Genomic DNA, 13,186 nt, shown 5'->3' with positions numbered 1-13,186 from the left:
GCAACTCTCGAACACGTCCGAGATTCGCCAAAAGTTAACGTGTTCTGTGCCATGTCAAACAAGACAGTTTATGGCCCCTTCTTCTTCGCTGAGAGAACTGTCACTGGTATCACCTACCTCGACATGCTGCAATTGTGGCTTATGCCACAACTTGAAGCTGATAGCAGGGACTTAATCTTCCAAGATGGTGCTCCACCTCATTACCACAATGTGGTACGAGATTATCTGAATGAGACGTTGCCACATCGCTGGATGGGCCGTGGGGCGGCTGCTGACCAAGTGCTACTCCCGTGGCCACCACGATCACCGGACTTGACACCTTGCGATTTTTTCTTGTGGGGATACATCAAGGATAGTGTTTATGTTCCACCTCTACCATTGACGAATTGAGACACCGCATCGTAGCAGCTGCTCTTACCATCACTCTTGATATTCTGGGTCGGGTATGGGCAGAATTGGACTATCGATTAGATGTGTGTTGTGTGATGCAAGGTGGACACATAGAACATTTATAACTAGTGAAATAAAACTTTGAGAGTTTTTCTTTCACGTGGTATATAATTTGTTACATAATTCTTAGCCATTTCACGGACTTTATAATTATCCTGTTTATATTTTTCTTTTAGAAACTATCTTAAGATACCACATATTTTCAAATCTCTAAAGTTATATGGTTCCAATCAATTATTATTTTAAAAAATTCGTTTATTAAAATTGTCTACCAATGCCGTAGTTATCATTGTAGAGGATTAAACCTAAGAACTTTCTGAAATATAAATTTAATTTATTAATATTTATTTTGAGCAAAATCACATCCTGCAGTTTTAAATAATGTTTAGCTATCATTTTTTCCCTCTCATTGAAATATTGATATATGGCTAACTGCCATATTTAGATAAAATTTGGTTACGTAAAAAAGGGGGTTGTCTGTAAAGTCGGTTTACGGACGATAATTTTACGTGATAACGTCATAAGAAAACATTGATGAAAAATTGCATACTTTTTAATTTTCAAATATTATTTACAGTTTTTGCAAATTTAATTTAAATAATTTGTTTAAATATAATCACGGAAGTTTAATTTATGTTCAGAAAATCAGCCATTTTTATTTTCTAAAACCACCAAACAATAAAATCCAAATCCTCTAATTAACCAAATTTGTTGTGTGAGGATAACACACACAATAAATCTTAAGGTAGGCTATTTTTATTTACAAATACATACCAACTGCTCAAATAACTTTTGATAGGTATCATAGATATAAAAACACACACGTTTCTATAAAATGTATCATTTATTGTAACAAAATTGTATAACACTATCCCTCTACATTTAAATACAAAGAAAAATACATTCATATCAAAATACATTCATATACTTATATTACCCAGGCTTTGCTCACGACAGCAAACATACTGCAGTCTTACCCAGGAAATACTGATTGTCACTAAGTGATGGTAAGTTCCACAAAGTCAGAACGCCTAACCCACACCCTATACATATTTTACCGTAGCAAGGTACCAGCAAAAAGTGTAATATCTACAAACTTTACTGATCAGCTTATCTGCTACAAAATTATTAACATTTGATATTGGCATCTTGAAATGTGATGAACACAGGGCAGTCAAAAAACACGTGTACAAAAAAGACGTTCTACAATGGTGAATTGGAATTCCGTCTTTTAGGACATTCGTGTCAATTTATCACAATATCTCTGTTGAACGTTACGTTTCTTCAGAAATTGTTATTTTCAAAAGATATTTACTGAGTGTTATCTATGGTCACACAAAAATGTTCATGGTGACGATTTACTGCGTGAAATGTTACGTCTCGCAAACACATCAGTTTCGTAAATATTTGGTGCGTGACGTCTGTGACCAAATAAATTTGCAGGAACAGATTGTAAACACTAGTAACCACAAGAAAGGTAAATATCCAACATGGCACGCAATACTGAACCTTAGCGAACCGTTTTCCCCGCAGCGGAAATTTAGCTGTGGTGCGTTTGAAATGAACACGCTTTTACAGGAATCTACTGAACGTATTCACAGCAAGTTTTTCGCATTTCTCAACTGTGAGAATCATTTACAAGTCCTCAAAAAAAAGTCAAAATTAACGTTTCCAGCACTGCCACGTCTGGCAATTTCTCACAGAACCCCTATGGGGGTTTGCATAGGATATTCAAACGACAGAAAATTGTAACTGTTTTGAGTCACCTAGTAAAAAGCATCACGACTGTAAGACAACACGACAGTTACTAAAAACGGAATGTTTTGTCCAGCGTATGGTTCGAGCCATGATTGCATGCCACCCGAAACATTGAGCGAAGTGTGTGGTAGTGTTTGCAGTATGGGAGCAGTTTTTAAGGACGGTATTGTATGGCAGGGACTGTGTTCAACCACGGAAGCTCTAAAGCTGGGCCCACAACTAAAAAAAAAAAAACTCAAAATGGCGGCACATCCTCCCTCCACCGCGCGCGATGCGTCACAGTCCTTACTTAGTGTAACGAATTCTTTGATCCTTTAGCTATCCAGTGGTATAATTAAATTTTGGATGGATATGATAGATATGTAGCTGCAACACCAAACGGTATCCCCCGACTTTTGTTATCATTCGTTTTTTGAATTGCCTCCAATTATGGAAGCAATTTTAAAGACGTATTCACGTCAAAAAAAAACACAACAGGAGCACAGCAGGCCAAGCAAACGACTGCGCACAAGAACTGTGCGAAATCGGTTCACAACTGAAATCTTACTGTTCATTTCAGCCAGTGAAATTTCTCGATGTATCTGACATGTTTGTAGTGTTAGAAGATAACTATATTAACTACCAAAAATAATTATCGCACGATATTTGACCAGAAATTTGTGAACACAGTTTTTTTCAATATATAAATTAATTTGGGTTACGTAAAAAATTTTACTTTACTATTCTACTCACGAAACAATTTTAATTTTCATTTAATTCATTGCCAGTGACTTTTTACAAGTAAAAGCAATAATTAATTTTTAAAGTCTGAGCATTTTAATATCTCAACAATTTCTTGCTACAGTAATATTGGTAAATACAAACAGTTCTCTAGTCCCGCCAAAATTGCAACCTACTCTACTCTCATCGGCTGTTGCTCCATGCGTCCGTAACGAAAATAAAATATATGTTCATTTCCCTCCCGTGCGTACGACCGTCCTGTGCGCTGTTGTGAACCAGTAGGTTGGAAGGGGGACGCACAACGCCGAAATACCACAACGCCGAAATGCCAAATTGACCACAACGCCGACAGCTAGAAAACTGCTGTGTACCACAACGCCGAATTACCACAACACCGAAATACATTAACCCCGAAAAATGTCATTGCAGGACTGCCACAAAGGTTAGGTTAGGTAAGGTTAGCACACAAATTCATTCCGTTGTTTTTCATTTTGCTCCTGTGGCCCTTCTTCCCCGCATCAACATTTTTCGGCGTTACTGTATTTCGGCGTTATGGTATCTACACAGCAGTTTTCTAGCTATCGGCGTTGCGGTCAATTTGGCATTCGGCGTTATGGTATTCGGCGTTACTGTACGTTCGGCGTTGTGGTAACGACCCGGTTGGAAGACATTACGGTCAAATCTCGTGAACACGACCTACTGTTACTTTAATTTTTTTCTTTCGATTGTGCGCCCAGCTTAACTCATGGGTAGGGACCGGAAAAATTCGCGGGTTCAATGACCTGCAGGATGAACTCCATAGTAGTTATACGTACTCTCGGTCAAATGTCAACCCACACATTGGCTGCTGTCTTGTGAGACGCCCCAATGTAGCAGCCTGTGATTCGATAAAGCGTTGGTCGGGTGTTTCTCATTGGCCCAGAGTCATCCAGGTGAGTTGTGAGCCAAGAGCAGAGGCAGTACTGAGGTATAACTATTTGTATTTTAGCCTATCGCGAAATGAATTCACGAATTTTTCCGGTCTCTACTCACGGGTTACGTCACCAATTCATCAAGCAGGATCTGAGGAATGTCTTTAGGCGTTGCAGCGGCAGAAAAAAAGACTCTAACCACGTCACGCCACGTCCCGGAGGCCCCATCGGCCTACGTCTGTGTCGTCGTCGTCGTCGTCATCGTCGTCGACGGCTCCTCCGGGGCCATGGTGGAGGCCATGTGGCCCACCACGTGCGACACGAACTGCAGCAGCACCTGGCTGCGGTCCTTGCTGTTCTGCATCACGTCCTCGTGGCACGCCTCGCCCTTCTCCGAGTAGTCGACGATGCACTCGTTCGTGATGAGGCTGAAGGCGAACACGGTCATGTTGCAGTGCTTGGCCAGGATCACCTCGTGCACCGTGCTCATGCCTGCAAGCACACGGGGGCGGAGAACACGCTGTCATGCTGACCAGTATGGGTGTAGTTGCTAAACAGAAAGGGACCATTAATGAATTCCGGGTATATTCAGTCGAAATCGCCTTAAAACCTAACTTTATTTTTGATGTGTTTCATCTCATCTTTCGGTATTGGTGGGAGCAATTTCGGGAATGCGACGGAAGTCATAGAACGGAAATGTGTAAAAAAAAAAAAAAAACACGGTGCTGCCATCTGTGTCGGATATTACGAACGATATATCACAAACACAAAGGGAAACTATTCTAATTGATGTTACATTAAAGTTATATATATTTTTAAACAATGCAAAAGATAATCAAATAATCAATAATAGGACTTTATTTAGTTTCGTTTATTTTGTTTTGGCGCAGTTGATACTGTAAAGCTATTCAGGGAACGGCCGGCTTGAGCTACTTCCGTGCCCGAAGTTTAGTTGCTGTAGCCACCCTCGCATCAAGATCACACATTTGTTGGATTCCCTACAACGTATAAAAAGATGCAGGAAAAATTCGCGGAACCATTTCGCGATATGCTGAAATGCAAATAATTCTATCTTTATGCAATTTCTGCTGTTGAGGACTGTGGGCCAAGCTCGTACACTTGGACACATGGGACGTAGGCATTCGAGGCCAGGATTCTGGCTTGAGCTACTTCCGTGCAAACAACGTGCCCGACGTTTAGGCACTAGTCGCTGCAGACATCGTCACCACAAGATCACACATTTATTGGATTCCTTACAACTAGGGACCGAAAAAATTCGCGCGTTCATTTACCTCTACGATGCACTCAAAAGTCTTTTAAACACTCGGGAAAAATGACGCCTGTTAATATTGGCTTGCTGACTCGAGAGACGTCTCAACTATAGGTTAAACGTAGGGGACTGCAGTTTTCGCGAATAAATCTGAATGCCTATTAGACTGCAACAAGGAATACCCGCACCAGCGGTTTCTCTCTCGTGATTGGCGGCCGTCTGCGAGAGAAGTCATTGCCTTGTTTGACCGAGCCACTCAGGACACGTTTGCTTCCACGCTGAATTACTGTGAATGGTGTTGTAATAATTGCTGTATACCTGAAAGAAACTCACCCAATCACTCAACACAGACGATGCTACAGGGTTTTAACTTTCAGCTAGTCTCGGATTCTTTTCGCGAAATATGCGTGGCCCTAGTTAAACGTAATGCGGCAATTTCTTCCTTTTAGAGTTTTCAAATTTGCTCACGGTTCCTCAGATAAAATGTAGCCCAATCACAGAAGCTTTGCCAAAGGTAGGTATATTAGTTTCAGTGGCGTAGCCAGGATTTGTGTATGGGGGGTGTTAAGAAGCATGGCCCCCCTTTATTAAAGCGGGGGTCCGGGGGTCCTCCCCCAGGAAAATTTGGATTTTAAGGTGTAAAGTAGTGCTATTTTAGCAGTTTTCGGTTCTTAAATTTAAATATTGTAATGGTAAAAATTTTATTAATTTTAATATGAAATTTGTTTGAGTGATGAATAAGAAATTAATTAAAGATTTGGTGCTAAGGGGGGGGGGGTTAAACCCCTAAAACCCGCCTGGCTACGCCTCTGATTTGTTTAGGTGTTGGCCTATCACGAAATGTTTCCGCGATTTTTTTCCGGTCTCTACTTACAAACGTATACATAGAGACCGGAAAAATTCGCGGATTCATTTCGCGGTATGCTGAAATGCAAATGATTGTACCTTTATGCAACTTCTGCTATTGGTTCACTGTTAACCTGGAGGACTGTGGGCCGAATTATAGAGACCCTCGCTCAAAGAAGTGTCGAATCACGAGCCTCTCAGTTGAGACGCCACACAAGTCAGCGGCCAATCAACAAGGTGATGTTTGCCCGAGTGTGCACAGGATCGTGGAGTCTATCCTGGAGGTCATTGAATACGCAAATTCTTCCAGTCCCTGCGTATAAATAATTACGTTGTGTAGTGTATAGGTACGAGGTGTGATAAAATTTTTTATGGTGAACGAATTTTTGTAGCAGCAACTGCTGACGCCCGCTAGACTGATAGCCTGAACCGTGGAGATAGTCGGTGTCAAGTATGAACAAGTTGTGACCTTTCAGTCGGCTTCCAGAGCCGGAAGAGTGAGGTCGTGTTCACCCTGTCTGTCGTGCATCATGGATACAGACCCGGAAATTTCGGCTGATTCGTCTGGCCTCAGGATAGAATTCAAAGTCATGGATGTGCTCAACCCATGTTTCTTTTCCGATTAGTTGATTTCCTGGCGAGGGTATTTATCCTTCGTTAATTGGCACTACCTGATCCGCTTACTTCTCTCCTAGCTGAACATCGTTGGCTCACGGCCGTGGAGGGGCGTGTCCAAATAACTGCGGTCCAATCCACGATCACAGTGCGGGAGTGTGAAGGTTTGCATTCTAACTTGCGACTAAATGAATTCGCGAAAGTCCCGTATCCCGTAATAACGTATTTCGTTCAACACGTCAACATTAAGTTTTGTTTCCGAAACGAAGACCAGAAAAATGTGTCGTGCTAAAAGGAAAGTGTTTTGACGCAATTCCCGACATTGAGAGGGCCACAACAGAGCAGCTAAAGTCCCTCCAGAAATACTTCCAATCATGGAACCAACATTGGGATACGTGCTAATCGCTAGCCAAGGTGGGTATTTAGAAGGAGATTAGTTCACGTTTGATGTAAGGTCATTACTTTGTTCGTAATAAAATTATTCACTATATTTTTTGATCACATCTTGAATTTAATTTTTTTCTCTCCCTATTATCACTTAAAAGCTAAGCATGGATTAATTCACCTAAAACGAGGCGAGGTGGCGCAGTTGTAAGACACTGGACTCACATTCCAGACAACCTTGGCTGGAACCCTGGTCCGCCACTCCTGATTTTAGTTTTCCACGGTTACCGAAATAACTCCAGCCAAATGCTGGGCTGTCTCTTTACTGTGTTCCATGGCAGATGTCTTTCGTGATATCCCCGTTGCGCGTTGTTTAGTGTTACCAACTGTGCGGACAACCCGTGATACTAAAATTTCGCTTGGAATTTTACACAGGAAAAAAAAATCTGTACTTTTACAAAACTTTTCTTTGGGAACCAGTTGCCAAGAAATGGTTTGTATCACTACAAGAAAGATATGGCTAAGGTTATTTTTGCGTGTATGAAATACGTTTTTCGAGATAGTACTGAGTATTTCTTACGAAAATTGGCGCTTAATTATATATTTAAATTTATGTTTCATTCAAGCATATATTTTTTTTTAAACTGTGGAAATACAATAGAATATTCAATTATTTGACTTTTTGTTCATCATGCTTATTATGTGAGCAGTTAATACTGGAAAGCTGTTCAGGGAAATGGTTCACAAATAACTTCAACTATTGGAGGTACTGGGACAACACAAAGCATAAATGCCCGGGTAAGAATCCGAACCCAGTGTTACTGCAAACACTATTTTGTAGTGATACGGGGTTTTTCCATGTAAATGTACAAATTTACAAATATATGTAATTTTACATGAATGGGTGTTCCATTTACAAAAATCTTTTACAGTGTACCCCCTTTAATAGTGGCTATCTATGTGCCCATAGTCACTTATGGGACATAAACTTGGACTGCAGACAAGAGAGATGCTGGGAAGATCAGAGCAACAGGTAAGAACTTTATGAGGATTATGTTGTCAGTCACGAGGCGAGACAGAATCAGGAATGAGACGGCGCAAGCAAGATAAGGAGCACAGGAATAGAATGAGATAATGAAAAAAAAAAAGCAAGAATGAGTTGGTATGACCATGTCCAGAGAATTTGTGTGGAGAGGGGCGGGGGAAAGAGAGCCTTCCCAAGAAAATGATGGTGTTGGAAATAATACAAAGGAATAAGACCACAAGGAAGACCAAGGAGGAGGTGGGAAGAGTTAAAGGATTGTAGGAGAGAGGAGAATGAAGGGAACAGAGTGAAGGAGGAGGAATGGTGAAGTGAGAAAAGACGATGGAGGCATTTTAATTTGCTGAACCGGCCGCAGGCTGGAAGCAATTAAGGATAATGATGATGATGATGATGATGATGATGATGATTAGTCGCTGCAGAAAATATCAAACTTGAAAAAAACATGAATATTCGTAATCATGCTTTAAATAATAATAATAAAAACAATTTTAATGCATTAAGAGGCCCGGCTTTTCCGGGTCATTAATCACGCATGGGTCCCGAGAGGGAGGGGGATTTAAAAAAATCTCTACATGACCTTACCACGGTCGGGGGGAAGGGGGTAGAAGCCAATCCTACGTAACATTTGACTACGTGTCAAAATTCGCCTGCGCGGAAAAAAAAATTGGTAACGCAAGAGTTTTAAGCATCAATACCACCAAGAAGCACCTGGTCGTACCGAACAATCACAGCTTTAACAAGGCGTCGTTCACAACTCAATGTTTTGTTGTTGAACTATTCGCTGCAGTGTTGAAATATGGTGTAACTGAACCTTTTCTAACTGCATTTAAATATTTAACTTTTTTTTTTTTTAGAGAATCGAGGTAAAATATTAAGAAAGAAGGGGCTGGGGAGTCATAATGGTCAAAATCGTTCTTACTCAATTAATGAATGGCCCCTAATTGTGTTAGCGAAGCGTGATGATAGGTGCGATGCTCGCTGGTGTTTCTAGCGCGTTATCACCTCTACGCGCAAATCTCTGAACCTGCGCGCAATCTTCTCGTCGTGAATACGGCACCGATGAGATTTGAGCGGTGACCGTACCATTGTACGGCGGATAAATGATGATAAAGGGGAATCAAAGGTACCTTGAGTGCTTTCCAGAATCTCTACCGGCAGTTTCATACTTAAACATTGTCCTGAAAACACATGTTTTAGCCTTTTTCAATCTACTCATTCGTCATCAGAGTATTCTTAAATGATTTTCGTAAACAAGCACTACTCTGATATCTTGGGAAGTTTTAAAATTGAGTGTTTTAGGTAAATTTCGAAGAAAGACTACGCCTTGTAGCCGTTACCATAATGCGACTCAATTTCTGACAGGATTTTAAACTACACCGCGCAGTAGATACCAGCATTGACTTCAAACCCGAAAAATTTCAGTTATATATTCCATTTGGTTTTCTTTGTCCATAAAAAAATTCCACAATATCGATTAAAAAAAAAAAAACAACTTTGCCAGCTAACTATGCAAAAATTATGCACTGTATGTATATATATTTTTTTTCATTTTGTTGAAGTTCGATCACTCAAAGAGTTTACAAGTTCAACCGTGTCAAATGTAAAAATAAATAAAAAAAAGTATGCTTGGAGTCCACGTGCGATAGAAGTGAAAGATGTTAATTACGTTATTAGGTATTGTATGCGAGCGTTAAATTATGTATGTATGCAAGTGTAAATGATTAAAGTATGCAAGTGGTCAAAGTGTATGTATGCAAGAGTGCAAGTGTGCAAGGTTGTTAGTGTTTAAGTATGCAAGTATGCTATTGTGCAAGTATGCAATAATTCTGAGTAATTTCTACCCCTTCCCTGTAGTCTCCTTAACCGGTTCCCCAAACACGAAGCTAATTATACCCCTCATGCGATCGGAATTTTCGTAAAGCTAGAAAATTGTATCACAACACCCTCCCCCCCCCCCCCGCCCCCCAGCAAAGAAGTTTCACTTCATTGATGACGTCACAAAGCAAGGAAGATAAAGCAACTCAATGAATGCTATAACTAAAGAAAGAAAATGTTGGTTACCTTGATTTTTTTTTAATCGTTCGTTGCTGTGAATATCCACCATACATGTTTGAGATTATTTGTTGTCCGATACGGAAAAACCAAGACACTATGTTAAAGTGCTTTATATATATATATATTTTCCAAAATTTAGAAACTGCATAGCCAGAAAGGTATGAGTGTTGAAAATCATAACCCCAGTTTCAATTGCACAAAAATACACACGATCTCACGTATGCACATATGCACATGGTAGCCATGCTTATTTCACTGCTACCCAGATAATTCAGCACTGTCAAATATTTTTCCGAAGAATAATAAGTTTGCAAGTATACTCAAAACGCCACTCCGTTAATACAACCTTCCATAAATTCTGAACTAATAAATTATTATTTTTATTTAAGTCAATATGTTTAAGAAACTGTTATGTTTTCTTTATATTTCTCAACCACACAATATTTTTTTTAGTGGTCATATTCCGCTAATTCAGTTGCCGCTACCTGGTGATGTCTAACCGAGCAACCAACCAATCGGAGCGCAGGAACTCTTTTTACCCGCTTGCTTGCTGTGTGCGATCGTGCACTCTTAAAAATTTCTTCACCTTAAATTTACGAAGAATGCTGGTTGCAAATTATCCACGGATCTTCGTAAATGTTATCGTTACCCTCGCAGATTTAAGGGTGTTACCAGTTCACTCAAGTCGAAAATGAATCCACTAGAATAATCTTGGCATGCACAATCAAAACATTCAAAACGCTGTTCAAGACTACGGAAAAAATCACAACTGTTATCTTCAACGTGCGTGTTTATCATGTTTACAACGAGGGGGAAAAAAACAGAACTGAACTCACGGCGTTGTATTTAGGAAGACCGAGTTGTCAGAAATTACGAAGAACTGTTCGTTTACTTCAGGTGAATTATTATGGTAATGTCCGTAAATTGACGGTAATTTCAAAAAAAAAAAAAAGTGTAGTGGGAAGCCGTTGGAAAACGTTCTCCTCTTCACTGTGCCGAGAACAGTTGCTAGGCCCTCAGCAACCTCCAGCGAACACGAGATTGTCACGTGACCGGCAGGTAGCTGTTACACTGTTGTTTTTGACGTGACAAAGTCTAATAAATCGATGAACTCCGGCTGCACGCACGAAAAAGTGTCCCGTTACGCACATTGTCCCGTTACGCTCACTGTACGCTTGCGCCGCATCTCTCTTCCACTCGATTGGAATAATCATCGATTTGACTTCTTCGAGCCACATTAAACTTGAAACACTCCCATTCGTTTCCTACTTTTCCTATCATCGTCCTATCCTTAACAGAATAGCACAGATTGGAAGAAGTTAAATAGCAAACATGTATAAAAGTTTTAGTTAAAATAATCTCTTCGATAAAGTATTAAACTTATTTGAATTAATGAGTGCAAATAAAAGTAAATTTATCAATTAAATGGTAGATTAATTTCATTTCACTCCTTCTTTGTATCCATACAAAATAGTGATAATTCAATTAAAATGATTCAATTTTATTCATAAAAGTATGCAATCATTTCATCAATGTTTTGTTATAACGTTGTCACGTTAAACTATCGTCCGTAAACCGACTTTACAGACAACCATTTTTTTTTTAATTCACCTTAAATTTACGACGAACTCAGGTAACAATTTATTTCGGGATCTTAGTAATTAAAGTTTTATCTTTGAAAAAAAGGAGGTTTTATCTGTAAAGTCGGTTTAAGGACGATATAATTTTACGTGATAACGTCATAAGAAAACATTGATGAAAAATTGCATACCTTTTAATTTTCAAATATTATTAACAGTTTTTGCAAATTTAATTGGACTAATTTGTTTAAATATAATCACGAACAAATAGTTATAGAAATAAACTGAAATCAAATCAATGTCAATAAATTGTTAATTTGAAAGGACGAAATTGGACAAATAAATCAAATTTTTTTAAATTGCTGCTTTTTAAAAAGTCCGCCTTAACCTGTTTGATATTATAAAAGATTTTCTCGCACGGTGGTTGGCCTGTTCTTGCACGCTCTGCTCAGGCGGAACGTGACAATGAGTCATGTTTTTTTCGTGCGTGCAGCCGGCGTTCATCGATTTACAAGACGTTATCACGTCAAAAAAAAAAAAGCGCGGTACTTTTATGAGGTGTGAGGGTTCGAGTGTTCGATCGCGCACAGCACGCGCGAGCGGGAAAGCAGAGTTCCTGCGCTCCGATTGGCTGGTTGCTCGGTGAGATATCACCAAGGAGGGGCAACTGAATAGGCGGAATATGACCTCTAAAAAAAATTGTGCAGTTGAGAAATATAACGAAAGCATAAAAATTTCTTAATCATAATGACTTAAATAAAAAGAAGAATAAATTTTACATACACACATTCGATTCACATATGCACAGCACTGATGTACAGGGACAGAAGACGCGTATTAATAAGATATGTATTGGTATATGTCGCGTGCATTACTTGTCGACCTGTGTTATGTGTACTGGCTGCGCGCGCACCACTGAGAATAAATAAATACACACACACATACATACATACACAGCTGGCACACGTCACGTGACCATGTCGATGACGACTTACATGAGTTTACTCCCTATCCAAAACTTCTCATAGAAGTTTTCACTTCAGAAATCAAGGTAAGTAACATTTTCTTTGTTTAGTAATAGCTAGAGACCCAAAAAATTCGCGGGTTCAATGACCTCCAGGATATACTCCAATATCCTCTACACACTTGGGCAAATGCCAACTGTTCATTGGCTGCTGACTTGTGAGTCGTCTCGACTGGGTGGCCTGTGATTCGACACTTCTATGAGTGAGGGTCTCTAATTGGTAGAGACCTGCAAAATTCGCGGATTCATTCGGTGATAGGATAGAATTCAAACACATATACCTCTTAGATAATTTTGCTATTGGCTTACTGTTCATCTGGACGAATCTCAACCAGTTATAAACCCACAACCAAAGAAGGATCGAATCACAGACAAACCAGCTGAGACGACTTACAAGTCGGCAGCCAATGAACTCGCGTTATTTGCCCGAGTGTACAGGGGTATGTGCAGTCTATCCTGAAGGCCATCGAAACCGCGAATTTTGCAGGTCTCTACTAATTGGTAGAGACAGGAAGAAAATTCGCGGGT

The 13,186-nt window shown here is 39.8% G+C and overlaps 1 protein-coding gene across 2 annotated transcripts in view; it reads right to left on the bottom strand.

Annotated features, from left to right (window-relative positions):
• Positions 1-1,275: 1,275 nt before the first annotated feature.
• The window catches only part of LOC134538288 (purine nucleoside phosphorylase), a 66,438-nt gene continuing 54,527 nt past the window's right edge, over positions 1,276-13,186 (bottom strand). For both annotated transcript variants that reach the window (XM_063379464.1, XM_063379465.1), the window contains exon 6: positions 1,276-4,331. In XM_063379464.1, the coding sequence (XP_063235534.1) occupies positions 4,072-4,331 (260 nt within the window). In that variant the 3' untranslated portion in view covers positions 1,276-4,071. The remainder of the gene's footprint in view (positions 4,332-13,186) is intronic.

Source organism: Bacillus rossius, chromosome 13, assembly GCF_032445375.1.
Source record: "Bacillus rossius redtenbacheri isolate Brsri chromosome 13, Brsri_v3, whole genome shotgun sequence".
NCBI lineage: Eukaryota > Metazoa > Arthropoda > Insecta > Phasmatodea > Bacillidae > Bacillus > Bacillus rossius.
This window is presented reverse-complemented; position numbering and strand designations above follow the sequence as displayed.